The sequence below is a fragment of the Synchiropus splendidus genome, chromosome 16, assembly GCF_027744825.2.
Source record: "Synchiropus splendidus isolate RoL2022-P1 chromosome 16, RoL_Sspl_1.0, whole genome shotgun sequence".
NCBI classification, from domain to species: Eukaryota; Metazoa; Chordata; class Actinopteri; order Syngnathiformes; family Callionymidae; genus Synchiropus; species Synchiropus splendidus.
The window spans coordinates 17,108,902-17,126,317 of record NC_071349.1 but is presented as its reverse complement, the minus strand read 5'-3'; the positions used below and the strand labels follow the sequence as shown (position 1 = coordinate 17,126,317).

The 17,416-nt window shown below is 43.6% G+C and overlaps 1 protein-coding gene across 6 annotated transcripts in view; it reads left to right on the top strand.

Annotated features, from left to right (window-relative positions):
* LOC128747099 (doublecortin domain-containing protein 2) overlaps positions 1-17,416 on the top strand; it is a 159,431-nt gene that overhangs the window by 90,317 nt on the left and 51,698 nt on the right. For 4 of the 6 annotated variants that reach the window (XR_008412633.1, XR_008412632.1, XM_053844665.1 and 1 more), the window contains exon 10: positions 10,698-10,749. Coding sequence is in view for 4 of the 6 variants with exons in the window: in XM_053844665.1 (XP_053700640.1) it covers positions 10,698-10,708 (11 nt within the window). In the remaining 2 variants the exon portion in view is untranslated. Of the gene's footprint in view, positions 1-10,697; positions 10,750-13,443; positions 13,578-15,879; positions 16,418-17,416 lie in introns of those variants that run through there. The other 2 variants (XM_053844664.1, XM_053844666.1) reach the window with 2 other exon arrangements.

The window sequence follows — 17,416 nt, the reverse complement described above, 5'->3', positions numbered from 1 at the left end:
GGGTTTTGTCCTGGCCCCCAAATTCAGGCTCGGCTGAGGATCCGAGGCGCTCGGATGCTCAATATGGGAGAGCTGGGGCTTTCAAGCTCAGGGTCAAGGGTCAGCATCAATGCTCAGCAGTATTAATGAGTGACCTTCGGAAAATGGTGGAGGAGGATGGAAAGATGGGGCGGGGGGTAAAAAAAACACACACACGACAAGATAGGGGTGGGTGGGGTGAGTGGCAGGGAGAAAACTGTAAAGCCCTCAGAGAATGGAGACGGAGACCTGTTTCTCCAAGATAACAGAGATTGGCCTATGAAAATGCATCCATCACAAGGCCACTAAGCTGGCGCTTTCTTTTGTGTGTCCATGTAGCCCCGGTTGGCTGGGGGCGAGGGCTTGGGGAGGAGGGAGGTGAATGGGTGGGTGGTGGGTCAATCTGTGGAGATGGGGTTGAAGCAGGCGGGGAGGGAGGGAAGGGTCGTTTGGGCCAGCCTGGCGTGGACAAGTGAAGTGGGAATGCTCTATTGCTTATTCAACAGGGAGCAGATCTATAAGGAGATAGAGGCCCACCAATCTTTTGAATGGGGGTGGAGGGGCGAGCGGGCAACAGCCAACGTGCTGGAGATTTCTAATTTTGTCTCTGGGCTCTTAGCTGACGGAGAGGCCAGGGGCGGCAGGGATGGAGTGACGATGAGAAGGCAAAAAGGTGGAGCCATTGATGCAACGTCCCTCTAGGTTACTGGCTCCTGTACTTCCTTTCAACGTTTGGAGAGTGTCCCGCAAAATGTGTTTCATCAAACATTTTAAAGAAAAAGCTGTTTGGAAGCGGAAGTATTTTAATTCCCGGGACAGAGTTTGGTCTCTGGGATGCTGACTAGCTGAAACGACTGGGGTCTACCTTTAAAACCAAGGTGATTTAAGCGACTTCTTTAGACGTGAGGTCAGGACTCAATGATAAGGGTCTTTTTAATCGCCCGATCATCTGTGTATCATGAATCATTTTGAAGTTTTCAGGCCATAAACAATCACTTATACTCAGGTATTGAGAGTATTATGAAACTAAATTCACAAGTGCTGGTTTACCTTAGTCACCAAGCTTCTGGGGACTTCTACTTTCTTCTTCAACTGATTCTGGACCAGAATTGAGAAGCAGCAGCTGAGACTGGCTGTGGGGTTGGAACTTTGGACACGCAGGTGAAAACAATGCATTTTGCCTCCATGCTGGAGCCCGTTTTCCAAGCTAGTTGAGAAGGGATCCTCATGCTTTTTTAAGATGGGTCCACCACTGACCTTTCTACGGTGCAGACAGCACCACTGCACCCACGAGTTATAGACCGATGTGGCGTATGGATAAACAAGATCTATTTTCCTTCTGAGGAATTTACGGTACACATTTTTCTTTTGTAAATGAGCCTGGAATATTTTCCAGCCTCAAGCGTTCCAGAGCTTTTCAGGATATTTGTAAGAGAGGATTAAATACACAGCAACAAAAGTAATCTTTGAAAGTCTGAGGGTCACAAATGAAGTCTTCTTGCTGCCATACAATCCCCACAGACGGAAACTCTCCTCGTGTCAGCGCACATCGGCGGCGCATCTATATCTTGTACATCAAAGATCGATGGGATCCACAGGAGTGCTGAAACTGCTCCGTCTGCATTCTCCTCATTCGTGTTTTTCTCCTTTCACCTGCTGCACATTCCAGAATTACAGAGAAAACAGCCTTCCTTCCCTCCGTGAAGCAGCATGTTCTGCTTCTGATGTGAAGAACAGATTGACACGGACACACAACAGACGGAAGATGGATGTGTGTGTCTTGGGGGGTGGATCACATGTGCCTCACTGATTACCTCTTTTCTGCATTTGAAGTGCTACACTGCCACATTCAAATGAATTGAACTCCCTTTAACTTTCAACTTTCTCCTTCCCTTTTACCCCCAGGCCTTTTAATTTTCACCAGGCCTTCCCAGTGGCTGCAGTCCGTCGTGGAGACAGATGCACTATAGGCGCTTTAAAGCGCTCTAATGTATACATTATTCATATCACTCCACAAAAGATGCTCATTAAACTTTACATGGCCATTGGAGTCGGCAGCCATAGATTGAAAGCGCGGCCCGTATCACAAATGTCACAGTGGATTGACAGAGACGGGAGCCAGCGTTGCCTGGGAAGTGATTTGAAGATGGCTTTTATTTAACTCAAGGGTTATTTGCATTTGACTCCATCCGTCCTTTTATTTCACTTCTTTCTATTGTCTCCGAGGCCAGTCGACTGTGAGCACCACACGTTGGCTAGAGCCGCGGGCAGATGAGTGGAAAGAGCATTTAGGCCAAGGTTACATGTGGTATATTGATGATCACCACTCATTCAATTGAAAAAAAAAATCTCTCACTTTAAAACTAAATGCATGTGGGGTAGCAGTAAACTATTTTCTAATGTGCAAGTATGCTTTGTACTACCACTTTCTTTTTATTACCATGACATTTTTTCAGGCAAAATGTCAACCAAATAACTTGAAAGACTTGAATTTATGAAACCCTAATAATCCCAACATGCTATCGCTCAAGGTCATGATGCTAATGCGCTAACATGTCTTCAATTATTAGTATTAGCATTTCTTAGATGCTAAGCTTATTTACTGATGCAGGTGCACTACTGCAGATGTAGGCAGCTTCTTCTTTTGGCCTTTCACTTCATGGGTTGCCAAAGCACACAGCCTCCCACACCATGTGGCCCATCTTCCCCAATGACGTTCTTCCTCTCCATCTATTCATTCACCACATCCCTGAACCCCATTGGTTCTCATTTGAGAGATGAGGTATCATGAAACAGTATTGCACGGTTGTGTGTCCAAATTTTCTGAAGCCACTAGATGGCGCTCTTGGTTTAGAAGTGATGTGAGGTTTCATTTTTACAGCAGACAACGCCATCTGGTGGTGAAAATCAGGACACTGTTTCGTGAAGCCTCATCTGCCCATCACTCACTTTTACCCAGTATTTGTTAATATCTTGGTCCAACATCTCCACTTCTCCTCATGAAAGCGTCCAAACCAACAGAGTTCACCTTCCTCATCTTTGCCTCCAATGTGGTGACATCTTTGGCCAACAGTAGCCAGATATCCAATGGTGTCCTGTCGGCCATGCAACTCTACACACCTGGTATTCAGTTTGAGGATCTTACTTCTGACTAATGGTAAAACTCCAAGTTATGTGTACGAACGTCAATGACGTGATACATTCGGACATGACTCAAACATCTGAACATTTTTATGGTGAAACTTAAAACCCCAAAAATGTAAAAAAAAAAAAAAATCGGAATATAAAAAGAAAAGCAGGAAACTTGTGCATATATATATATATATATATATATATATATATATATATATATATATATATATATATATATATATATATATATATATATCAGTTGAAGTTTATTTCAATCCCACATCAAATATTGAGCAACTCTCTTGCCTTAACTTGATCTGAGGGATTGGAAAGCATCAGAAAGCATAACAGTTATTTTAATGCAGTGTCCAGTGGAAAGTATTTGCATAGCGTTTATATTCATGCGTTTGTTGCTACCATTACAGCAAAACTAGGGGAACTCTTACGTACATATATACGTCTCAAATAAAGACCTGTGTTACATAACATAGTCACAATAAGGATTTATTAACAATTGCAGATGCTGCACAGCTAAAAAGTACTACTACTGTACATACAAGTCCCATAATGCACTGCAACAGTCACAAGAGATAATCTTATAAGATCTGAGGGATTCAAATAAATGAAAAAGATTGTTCTCTGGCTCCCGTCTGAAGAGTCTTTTCCGTGTATTTCAACAGCAAGTGTCTCTAAATTTGTTGGAAAAACTCCACATCCCAGCGAGATGTTGCACGAAGCCTTTGGGAAAGACCTACAAGCTTTTTCGTTTTCCTTAACCGCGGTCCCAGCAGAGCACTCATCCCTTCATAATACAACACTTAACCCTCCTGTATCTCCCATAAAAGGCTCGGCTGGCAGGTACAGTAAACTGGTGGGACTAACAAAAGCTTGGCGTCGAGCTGAGAAAAACATCCACACTGGGAAATGAGCTGTCAGTACAGTAGCAAAGCTGCACTCCTTCCACGCGCTCCTATCTTATTCTCGCTTCCCCCAAGGTCCTCTTCTCCTCCTCATAAATACATAATTACGCCCACCGCCCGCCATGATTATTTCTGTTTTCATCAGCTGTCAGAAATGACCTGGATTACCCATCACAGTTTGACCCAAATGCAGCCGTCAGATATGTTAATCAGCGTTTACATAACCGCTCCTCTTCTCACCATCTTAAACCAGGTCTGCGCTCGGAGGTCGCATCACCAGCACTGCCAGCCAAAACGATACATCTATGGAGTGTTATTTCACTCATAGATACTTCTGGAATCCAGTGTCTAATCTGTTAACAGACGGTGTGGTGAGTTCACATGAAGAGAAAAATCGCTGCAATACAACATGGTTGACGGTCACCAGCTGATCAATAGAGGAAAATAACAAAGTAGTTATGGGCCCTGATATGTACCATTATATTCCAGAATTCCAGTCTATTCTGTTGCAGGGCTCGAGGATATTCCAAATTTAAGAGGGGACGCACCATAATCGTCATGATCTATATATTCTATACATCATGATCTACAATATTACGGTAGATGACAGAGCTGCTTGTTTGATTTCCACAACAAGCAGCAGTGATTCTTCAAAAAGATGAATTATTATAATGCCCCAAAAATGATCCATCGCTTTTGATATATTCATCTGCTGAAGTTATTTTTTTTTTCTAATTCTGATTTATATTTATGTTTTCTCATCTTAAATTACTTATTCTAATATTGGTTTTCATTGCATATTAAATGGATAAATCTAATCAGAATCAGAATCAAATTTATCTATGAATAATAATAATATTAATAACAATAATAAGAACAACAACAACAACAACAACAATAATAATAATAATAAATAAAGATTTATGGTAATATCATTCACCTATATGTGTAAAACTAAGTCACAAGTTCTCACTTTATTGTTCAACAGTTTTTATTTATTTATTTATTTGTGAAAAGTGCACTCCTGGCTGATGAAGCTGTTCAGTGTCGTTGCTGCTGACTGGCTAAGTGAAGTAGCATCACTGAGGCGCCTATCTGAGTATTGAGCATCCTATGTTGTTTGCAGTCTAGTCTTGTGAGAACTGCTGACAAAAAGAAGCCTTGTTCGCGTAGCACATACCCTGAATCTAGCATAAAGATAGAGCGAAACAACGCTGTATGCTAGCAAAGAATTGAGTCCCAGACCTGAGTCATAAACTACTCTGGATTTTATTGAGCTCGGTAAAAGTTCAGGTCAGCTAGTTTAGCAAAGTCAACAGCAAATTAACTTCCATGTCGCAAAGAGCTGAAGCATCTATGGCTTCCCTTCTGAATTATTCCTCCCAGCTTCATATAGAAGCTAAAGAAGCATGTCGTACTCTGTCGAGAGCGTGTTCACGGAGAGGACCCTATTCCCGATAGTCTCCTCAACACACGCTCCTCAGGATATCGTAATGTTACAACGTGTACCTTTCACCCCAGCCTGACCTCCTGAGCTTTTATCCTGAAGTGTGTTTGACATTTTTGGTGTCTGGAGTGGTGTAGTTGGTTAAAAGACCATTGCTGCGTCTGACCAAACACGCACTTGTGTTGCAGCGGGATTTGTCGTTGCGCTCATCTAGAAAGCGGCCATTAATATTCTTTGTTTCCTTTAATATTCATGAGGAAATGCAACGATGAATGTTATTCCTGTGCTATTACTTGGTTGAGGCACCATGGCTTGTTTAGTAAAAGCTCTTGTTGGACCTCTTGTGAGTTTATTCAGGGTCAAAAATCGTGGCACGTGGAAGGAAGTGTCGGTGATATGTCATGAAGCAGATAGATGCTGGATGGAAGTTTCTCACCGGATATAAGAAATATGAAATATGTTAGTCATAAGATACTGAATTCACAGTGTGTTTTGTGAAAGAAAACTCGGCCTCAACCCTGATAGGATAATGTACGTGGCCCAGATGCACTATGGAATCTGTTCTGGATCCAGACCACATGCCCAGCAATAGCTCACATCCGGTCTGGATCCATTTGCCGTAGTAACAAAATCAAGTTGATATGTAGCCAGGACCCGGTATAGATCCAGGCCACATCCAGATGAGACATATGACACTCAACTCCTGATGTCTGCCCAGCACATCAGGAGAGGTGAACAGAGGTTAAATATCGCATCTGATTCATATCAGGATCTGATGACTTATAGTTGGTACCGGCTCAGATCCAGCTGCTGTCTGGGACACCACCCCAAAACTTGACAACTACCAGGAGAATGCTTTGTCCTGATACTTTTCATCTGTTTGTGTGGTACAGCAAATGTTTTGCTGATTTTTTTGTGCTTTATAACAGATTTATAGGGGGTTGAGGTTGTCTCTCAACTCTAGCTCGACCGTGCCGCACTACCTCCACGTCGTCCTTCGTCTGAGATGCCATGACAAGTGAACGGGTCAAATCTCACCATGCATTTAAAATTAAAAAATTAAAATATTACTTTATTTTATTTAGTCCTTTATGTTTTGCAAGCATATTTAACTTCTTCTTAATCTTAATCCTGTGTTTTATTTCACATAATTCTGTACTATCCAATTTCATTTCACCCCTGATATTTATGGTTGTCTGCATTTGGTGCATGTTTACCATAATAATAATACAATAATACAATAATAAAGCAGTAATACAAATAAATAAAGAAAATAAAGGACAGGGAACGGAAGATAGAACCTACTACAACAAGGTGAGGTCCTCTTTGGGTTTGCCGGCAACCCACCTCCTCCCAAACTCCTGCCAATGTTACATCAATTCTTTTGGCAAACCTACTCAAAGCCTTTACCAATGGAAGTGCCACACAATTGCATGTCCAAGCCTTGTTTGGTGCAGGAAAACTAACAACATTAAAGTATATTTCAGTTGCCCCAAAGTGATCACCAGCCGTGATTTCTGTCTGTGCTTGAAACCAAAGCATCTCTTCCTCACGCCACCATAAAAAGTCAGGGTAATTTATCGGGGAGCTCTGACTCACACTCATCTAATGTGATCAGTCAACATCTCGGCTCTCTGTTTAACGCCCAGCCGGAGGGTTATTTGCCTTATCTGAAAGATGTTTGCGTGTATCACTTTGTTAAACACCATCAAGGACATTATCTCTGCCTCATATCTCAAGTACAGACTCATAATTACATGCGGAGTATTACCAAGTAAAATACTCTGCTGTCAGAGCAGCAACAAGTCGTATAAAGATGCGTTTTTTTTCTTCTTCTTCTCCATCTCATTAGCAGTAATTATAAGAGATATCGTCCTGTATTATGGAAGGTGTAACCTGCAGCTAAAGTCCCTCTCCTCGTCCTTGTTTCCACACAACACTTGGTTTTCTCTCTGCCATCTTCTCTTTGCATAAACAGCGCCTGCAGTCAGAGTCTCCTCTGATCAAAGGGACAAATCTATCCAGGAGCATTCAGGTTGCTGTGCTAGCCAGCGCCGCTGACAACTCCAGGCTCTTTGATCAGAAAGACATCATCTGCAGCAGCCTGCTTGCCTGGATGCCTTTGTCTGAGGCCAGGAAATGGGAGAAGCGATAACTCCCTCTTGGTGCTCTTCTGCACTGCCTCGCCTTTTGGCAGGCAAGATGAAAGCTACCCCAATTATAAGTGAAAATACCCCCAATGAACTGTGCTGAGCTTTGGCAATGCAGCTCAAGCCACCCTCTATCACCACTCCATCTCCATCTTGGGTCCATGCATGATGCGACAAAAGATATTGTCAATTTCTCTTTTCTCTTTCGCCATCTTTCTCAGCGGAATGAGACTTTACTGGAGATAGTGCACCAGTGCAATTGAGGTCACATCCAAAAGCATTGGTCTCCCTCCTCTCAATTTAGGAACCGTGCTTCTAATAACATGCTCTGGAGGAGAAAAGCGAATGTCTCGGCCTCCGAGCGCACTTCTATTGCGCCCTCCTGACTGAAGGCTGGAGCTTTTTCTCTTTTTTTTTTTATTTCACTGAGATGGAAGAGGAGATGTTGAGTGATGGACAGGTGTGGGGCCATTGTGGTGTTCTGCTCCGCACTGCAGGAGATCATTGATTTGCATTACAGTCGCACATAAAACACAACACCCAGCGCACACACATCCCGTCTCGCTGTTCCACCCGTATGACTGCCCCGCTGCTCCACCTCCCACACAGCAGCCTCTGCAAGCGCTGTAAAAAATGATTTAAGCTTTGAAAAAAAGCAACTTATTCCATTCTATAACTAAGAAATTCAAAATACATTCAGTCAAGTGAGTTATTTACAAGAGCCGGTTTCATATTGTCATGTTACTGATTCAACGTTCCTGTAATCTGTTGTTTGATCATTTAGTTTTTGTTAAAAAATATATATTTTTGATAAATTAATAGGACATAATTTGAAAATAAAATGACATTTTCTCATACTTTCATTGACATTTCACTCATTTATATATATATAAATAGGGCTTTCTTTCTAGGCAACGTTGGAATGAGAACAAGAAAACTATAAAAAATCTCAATAGTGCGATATTGCTTCATAACTTCACCTCAAGTGGAGGTGAATGCAGAAAGCACTGTACTACTGAAACTTTGCAGTCGATGTGCAGCTTCTATGCAGTGTAAATTTGCTATCCCATCAAAATGTCTCAACAAACTGCTGGTGCCAAATAAGAACAGCCCTGAGTTTAAATGTCTGGGTCCAAAGTTGGCACCGTGCCAAGTGAGTTGCTGTTCCGCATGGACTCAGCTGGAGCTACAAAGGTTGCCACTGGAATCCTCTTCTTCTCCTCACAGAGCCGTGCCACCTCGCGCCACAGATGCTCAATAGGGTTCAGATCCAGAGACGATCTTGGTCATCACCTTAACCCTCAGTTTCGCAGTGGCCATTTTGTTGTTTGGGGTACTAGCTTGTGGCCTAGTTTCCATGGTGCGGGAATCACGCTCTAAAATACCACAGTAGGGATGGGTACTGAATTTGGCTGTTTCATGCCGCGCTTCCACTTCCACTGATCGATCGGGAAGCTACCCTTATTTTAGTGTCTCTCACCCATCGAAAGGAGGTAGAAAAGAAATGACCTGAACTGGACAGTTTTTTGGCACGTCGCACTTGGGGTGCAGATACCTGTGCTACACAAACAGACACCGCTCAATGGACAGGAGTGGCGAGCAAAATCTCAAAGTCAAGTAGCGGCGTTGTTGTTAGCAAGCGTTACTGAAAACGACTTAAGTTTTAGCCATGGGCGAAATATTCCTGTAAAATGTCCTGTATTAGAGGAGACTGAACTGAACTTCGTCCGTGCAGTCCGAATATGAGACATTTCAACCGAGCCGCATGGTTCGATGCGGACAGACCGTGGCGCTAATATTCATTTGTGAATACCTCCCAAAACAGTCGAGTCTTGTGAGTCAGTTGCAGAGCGGCGTGTCTCCAGCAAGACAAAGTTTTTTGGATTGTTTTGGTCGAGGATATAAAAAAGGATATAAAAGAAAGGGCCAAAAACCCATTTAGATTAATGGAGAAATCTGTTTTCCAGTTTTCTTAAAGATTAATTTCTTCCACTTACCACTTTTATTTTACATTGTTGGCCATAAATAGGGTCATGAAAATTGCTTTAGCCTGGTCTGTGATTCTGTCTTCAAGTAAAGCCTGCTTTTTGCAGTGTAGTCATGAGGGAGAATGTTTATCTCACTTCCCCTTGTTTATAGGGGCGAGGTGTTATCTCTTCTGGTACCGCCTCACCTGGGCTGACCCGCGAGAGAAAACCATCAGCCGGGGCTTTACTAGCGCCATTCAGATGATGTCAAATCCATACATTACCTCACTGAGAATACTCCAGGCAAAGCAATAAAAGAGGGTTACAGCCAGAGATGTAACCTTTTCTGCTCTCCTGTTTGGCTCGTACGGCGGCTCAAACAAATCAAACCAATTATTCTGATGTGCTGTGCGTGGAGAAAAAGAGCGGCATCCCAGAAGCCGTCACTGCTTTATGGTGTAATCCTTCGCATCAACAGCCTCAGAGGCATATCAGGTGTCTTTAAGCTCATCCACCTGTCAGTGAGCTCTCCCAGCAATTACGCATCTGTCAAGTGTCACCTATCTCAGCTCTCACTGACAAGGGTTATGTCAAGCAGTCAGCCATTACGCCGGCCCAAATGGAGTCTGCATTGTTTAGAGCCAGCAGGAAGTGGCTGCGGCATGGAAGAGCGAGCGTGGTCTCCGTAGTGTGACTGAGGAGCCAAACCAGCGCGGATGGAGAGCGGAAAGGGGCTTATTCTGGCCAAATCTCTTTTCTCACGTCGCCTCATATTTATTCCGATATGAGAGCAGTGGGTTGGCAGCAGGAACGCTTTTAGTTCACGACAACTAGTACTGAGCCTTGAGTCTCATTCTGGCTGGTTAAGTCTTCGCCCGGGGCAGTCGCTTTTATATTCATGAGGCTGATTTGACCTGTCTTCGGGGCCAGAGGAGGGTTATGCAAAAGAGGAAATCAGATAGAATATTGTTTAATATTGTCCTACACTTTCAGTGCTGTGCGTCTGAGGCTAATTTTCTGTGCTGCCTTCATTCATAAATGAGTTTCATTTGCTCTCTTACAGGAGCACAGTGATATTCCATCTGAAGAAACACTGGACCAAAGTAGCGCTCAAGGTGAGGAAATTTCAAATCAACTCTATTGTTTTCATGTACGTTTTTTTGGGGCGTTATGTTGTTCGCAAATAAGCAAACGCACCCAAATACAAACCTCCTCCCACTGCATGATTGGTGGAGGAAAAAAAACATTCCAACAAGTATTGTATTTTGCTTTTATTTCATAGACAGTCAGGGGAAATTCTGGCATGGTGAACGGCACTAGTGCGGGTAACTGTACTGCTAGTACAAACACACATAAAGTAGAGGTTGTGACTTTGCAGTGCCATCAGATTGAGACTAGCTCAAGACTGAGTCAAGACCAAGACCGACATGGATGGATGGATGGATGATCAATAGATAGATAGATAGATAGATAGATAGATACCGACATAAGACCAACACTTTGGATTGACCCATCTTGAGTACTGCAAGTATATGGTAGCATATTTAGGCTGGTGTTTTCGCTCAGGTGTGTGTTTGACTCATACTCCAACGTAACAGCAATGTCAAGAGCAATGCCTGCATTCACCTCCATAAACCTCCTCAGCTCGATCCGTGCTGAGGAGCCATGCTGTCGAACCTACTATTTGCTCACTGTTTGATAAAAAGCTGGGCCGGGTCCTGTGGGGGCCTGTTTGTGCCCACGTTGGGTGTCACTGCAACAAACTCCAATCATCCTGGTCAATACGGAAGCATCAGAGTGGTTGTAAGTCTTAGAAAAAAAAACAGCCCACTTAAGCGTCATACATCATCATGTCAAAAGCTGTTTCAAACATCCTGAAAAAGCAAAGGCACTATGCAAAAACCCCGACCCCTTAATTTTGCAGCCATATTTACATATGTTGTCAAAGACATTTTTGAGGTCAGAAGTGCTTACGAATGCCCCCCTCCTCAATATTTCAGTGTGTATTACCGTCTGAGAGGGTCATCAGATTGTGTCTCGCCTGTCCTGTTGTAACGCCGTTAACGCTCCACCATTGTTGCTTTCTCAAGTGAATTTTGTATCACAGGTGCTACACTCAGTGTTAAAAGCTTGCCAGTATGGGATAGAGAGATTGAATCTGGGTCACTGCAATGCTCTCGTCCGTCACACCGCTACATCTCCTCCGGCCTGAGATGCAAGGCACATTGTCAAGTATTAATGAAGAAAATGTCCCTGTAGGGCTGGTGTTTGTCAAACCAAATTACATACATTCAGTTGGAAAGGTGAGGATTAATCTTTCAAATCCCTTCTGGATGTGTAGGATGCACCATACAGCTCCACACTGGAAATAACCGTCTGATGCTGACGTGAATCGGCTGAGCAGAAGTATTGTGCAGTTATGGGACACGTGCTACGCGCTGAGCCGGTGAACATGCTGACAGCAAAACAATGCTTTCCACAGTAGCTGCATTTGGTAAATATTGCACGCTTAAACAAAAACTCAGACCGTAAATGATCTACCTTTCATGTCGTAGAAAGATTTAGAATTGTCCTTTACCGCATGGACAACTTCTCAACAGCCTTTTCCAAATGAGAACCGTGGTTTAGCTTTTTTCCCATTCAAAAGAGTGACAGCTGGACGATTCAGTTGGATGGGCCACACCATCTGTAGCAAGCAGAGATAAGATCTTGACCCTGAACGAAATCTGGCCCTAAAGAGAAATGATTTCTCTTTATCATCAGCCCCCAAATATATCTTTTAAAAATGGATAACATTCTTTTATCCTCATGGAAATCTACAAATTCGAAAGCTGAAATTGTGTTTCAACAACTAAAATAAAATAAAATATCTGTCTTGACGGACAGAACGTACGAGGAACCAAACCCCTGACCTGAAATATTCATGTATAGTCTAAACCCCGACTCTCAAAGCTCAAAGACCCCACAAAACTGTAGTAGTAACGGGTAGATGAGGTATCACGAAACAGTATAGCAGGGTTGATGAAACAGCATTTTACTGCAGACAGTGCCATCTGGTGGCCTCTGAAAATCAGGACCCTGTTTCATGAAGCCTCATCACCCCTCAATACTGTTTCATGATACTGTTTTCAGCCTCATGTCACATGCTTGCCTGATATTTACCATAGACAGGCACATACAGATTTTCAAATGAAAGTACCATCATAACAAAATAATGTTGCTTTATTATTCATTATTATTTACAGTCACTCAGGATGAAACGGGACTGTGATTTCCTCTCATCATTCCCCCACACACACTGCAATGAATATAGGACAGTAGCAAACCCATTTCTTGTAAAACAACCAACCCCACAATAGGCACGAAACCCCATTTTGGCACGGACTGTTGTGTGCGACAAGCTTAGCATTTCCATTTTTTTTTTTTTTCCTGGTGAAATCCTCGCGAAACCATTTACAGTTATGGTTGAATCTTTCCCTCTCATGAAGTGGTTTTATTCGAAGCCAAAAAAAAAAATCTCAGTCAATTAAATTCCACTGATAATACTGAGCTGGCTGCTCAAAGACACAATCCATATCCCTGCTCATTTATGGCGGGGATTTGCTCTGCCATGGGACGGAAACACTAAAGGTGGATCTGCCGGATCACCCCCCCCTCCACCCCTCCACCACTCCTCCCTCTATTTTCCCTGCTGGTGTCTTGCTGAGATTTAAATAAGCCCAAAGATTACTTGAGGGCCTTTAAATGCTAATTTTGGTGAGTGTGCAAAGCTCCTCCTGTAAACCTTGGCCTTATCATTTGCCTCCCAGATTAGGCTCTGTCTGAGATGGGAAGCTGGCTCCAGCGGTCCCCCAATAAGCTCCAGGCCAGGGGCCACTCCAGAGAGAGGAGGGGAGAGAGGTGTACGCGGAAGCCGCGACGGATATGTGTGCCAAGGTCAGCGGCGGCTGCTCTCGCAATAACAAGCAAGCACCGAGAGGCTTACGACTCCAGCATTGCCCATCTCGCTCTGTGACTCTGTTTGTTGCACGCTAGTGTTCGCAACTAAACAGGCACGTCCAGCAAATATTCGGAGGGGCCACTATGGCAGAGAGACTAGGCAATAACCTTCACCAACCAGGAAGCGCTGCGCATATCTGCCGTGTGTTTACAACATTACAAAGCACTTAGCTGGACTGCAATTGGCTCCAGCCTGCACCTTATTTTCTCGACATCTGCTTCGCCGACAGATGTTCGGGATTGCTTTGATAGGTGCATTGGCCCGGAGGAAAATTGTATTTAAAGTTGAAACATGAAAGTGTCCTGGCTTACGGATGCAGTTATATTTGAATGGGCACACACTTTGTTGCTTAATGATTTGAAAAAAAAGCAGGCATTGAGCCCGCGCCAATAAACCCGTGACCCTGCTGAGTCAACGTGCTTAAAAAGAACCAGCTTCTCTTCCAGGCAGTTTCACTTCTCACTCACAAGAAATATGACAGGGCACGTTTGTGACTTGTGAAACCACCTCAGACTGACTGCATCCAGTTCGTGGAACCTGTAGAGACAATACTAGCGTCAAAAAATATGAATATTAAGCTCATTTATAATGTCAAAAAATGAAATTATATTAGACACTTTCAATAGACGTCCTTTAATGGTAACTCAAATGTGGGAAATTGGACTGTAGAAGATACTTTCATCAATTTAAAAACAGCAAAAAACTGTCACACTAAATCGTACTGTTTCATATATTAATTACATGTGAATGACCTGATTTTTTTATATAGCATGGAGAAACTCCAGCTTCATTTTCCAGTTAATAAAAGTGCTTGAATCTATAAAATCAAAAAGGTTAAAGCTGTTAATAGACTTGATGATTCTCTAGAGAAATGCTGCAGTTATTAAAACTCTTGACTAAATTGACCCTAAGCATCTCATAAAAAATAACTACATTAAAATGTGGGGGAAAAATTATTCACTTTTTTGGAATGTTTCGGGAGCAAATCCACGTAAAAACGCTGTGGTTAAAATGGCTAGAAGAGCAGAACACGGAGGGCGCGCAGCTTTAAATGACATTTATCAGAGCAGCGACTCGAATTACTGGATCTCCATGGGCCATTTGACACGGATAAGTTACTGTCTGATGGAGTGGAAACAAGAGTGTGGTTTTGACTCCACTCGTAGGCTTCTCCTGCTATCAAATCCATATAGAAGTTTTTTGCTAAAAGCGGTGTGACTCATGGCCTTGTCTTAAGCCCTTGTAAGTTTCTTCGGTGGCCTGCCTATCTACTTGGATTTATCAAGTCTGGTGTGTGTTTTTCGCCCCTGTATTCTAGCATGAGTTGCTGTATGCACAGGAACATCTGTTAATAAAGCTGAAAACTAAAGGCAATATTTGTCTTATACATCACCAATGATTTAAACAATATGAGATATGCTCTTTAAAAATAGGCGTCCAGAAATAAGAGTGTAGTTGTGTGACCGAGACCCGTGTTTGTTTTGATCTGTCCCTGTTAGACACTGTTAGAATCTGTGAAAAAAACACTTTACCACCTAAACTAAAGCCCCGCACGTATTGACTTTGTATTGAGTTTTTCCCCCGGAATTGAACAAGAGCCAGAATCCAGCAGCCATTACAGGCAACACAGCTGAAGGCTATTCAGTCGCTGGCTTTGGTGGTGAACCATAATGGCTAGTGTTTGCTGCTATAGCAGAATGACTCATGAACTAATGTTGCTCAAGGGCACTAGCACAGTAGTGATTTGGGAGCGCGTATTTACTTTCCCTGCTCTGATGATTCCAGCTTGGCTTTTTCGTGCCCTCGACCACAGGCCAGTGGAAGTCTGCAGAGCTTTCACTTTTACTTCACGTCAGGATGTCTGGAGCACTAAAGCGCGGCTCTCAACCTGCACTGCTGCATTTATACGCCAGCACTTTGTGTCAGTCCACCTGATTTTTCAACCTCGCTATAGGTTACGTTCGCGTGCATCTGCCACAGTGTGTCGGCGCAGCTGGTGTCAACAAGGACCCGCGCTGTCAAAATGCACAAAACTCAGGTCAAGGTCTTGGAGGGAAAAGTTAGCGATGGCATGAGGAATAGCGGTGGCAGCCTTGACTGATGTTGTGGTTGACTGCGCTCTCTCTCCCACCTTACCTCACCTCCTGCTAACAAACTCCAACACACACCTGCACGCGTGCACTTTCATCCCCCCCTTTCCTCCACGATGTCCCCTTGTCATACATCCCCCCCTCCTGCCTCCCAGGTGCAGAAAGATGTGGATGAGGTCGAGGACACGAGGAGCCCACCGGAGAGAGAACAGATGTCACATGCCTCTTGCACCACTTTCAGGGAGGCCTGTGCATGTGTGTGTTCTATGCAGTGACAGGTAACGCGTCTTGGTTGAAAGGTAAGGCTGGGTCCTCGTCCCAGTAGGAAATGGATTGAATTGAGGGCCAACAAGCTGGAATACCTGGGCGGAGTTGTCTGGGGTTAAATGTAAACTCAGGGTTACAGCGCTTCTTTAGACTCATTTGCTTTATTTAGCTGGTCATTTTGCAGATGCTTCTGGCCTATGGGACGTCCAATATGGGGCTGATTTATTACAGGGGGCCCAAGTCTAATGGGCCTCGCCCCTTCACCCAACTGCCTCCACTGCTGTGTCCCAGTTATTATTTTGTTTTTTAGTGACTCATTCTGGCCAGATGGGGGCAGTATGCGCAGAACTTTGTAATTGTAATTCCACAACAAACAAGATCTTGAGCTTGCAAAATACACCTCTTTAAGCCAACTTGCAGTTTTAAAGGCAGTTTCAATACAGTCAAGGGACAAACACACACAGGGCGTTTTCACTGATACTGACTGGTCCAGTGCTGCGCCAGCTGCTACCTTCAGTTGAGTCCAGTGTTGAGGCTTCTTTCGCACTATAGTCACTGTGGATTTGCAATGTGCAAAATAAAGATGAAATTGCTGAATGAGATTACACACGGCAAATGAATGAGTCTGCCTGAAAGTTCCGCACTGTACACGCGAGTTGCAACTTGGAAAGAAGCCATGTTTTCTCTTTATGAATGACATTGTGTGGGGCTAAGCTTGAGCCAAAAAGTTGGAGCCAGTGAGGCGCCAACGTCCAGCTGACCTTCTCGATTGTTACCATTTACAACTGAAAGCAGTGGTTTAATTTGCCCTTGAAAGCTCTATGTATTTATTGCCCTCGCTGCATCCCAACAGCACACTAGTAACTTCCCAACATCCAGTTGCGTTCGGCACTCTGTGACCAGTGACAGCATTGTCATCATCCTAGCGGCGTTGAAATAAAGAAATAAGATGAGATTTATTTACCATAATTGCTTTTCTTCTTGGCCTGAACCTTGCATCTTATGCAACGACATGGCTAATATATGGGTTTTTAGAGGCTAAAACATGTCATGCTACCCAAATTTTGAGCCTTGTCAAAATCACGGGCGTTTTATTGACCTTAAAGCGCTCAAAAGGCACAGTTTCTCCCGCGTGACCGTAGCTCCGCCCACAGACCGGAGACGAGAAGCAGCAGCTGAGACCGCCTGTGGTGTCAGAACTTTGGTGGAAACAATGCATTTTGAGCAGTTTGATCTCAATAAAATATGTGAGGAGTTGATGAGTCAAGTTCAGAGCGTTGCCCAGCTTGTTTCCATGCTGGACCCCTTTTTCAGTTTAGTGATCCTCATGCGTTTTAAGACTAAGCTAAGCTACGGTGCCGACAGCACCACTGCACCCGCGGGTTATAGACCACTGCGGCTTATGTATGATCTATTTTCTTTCTT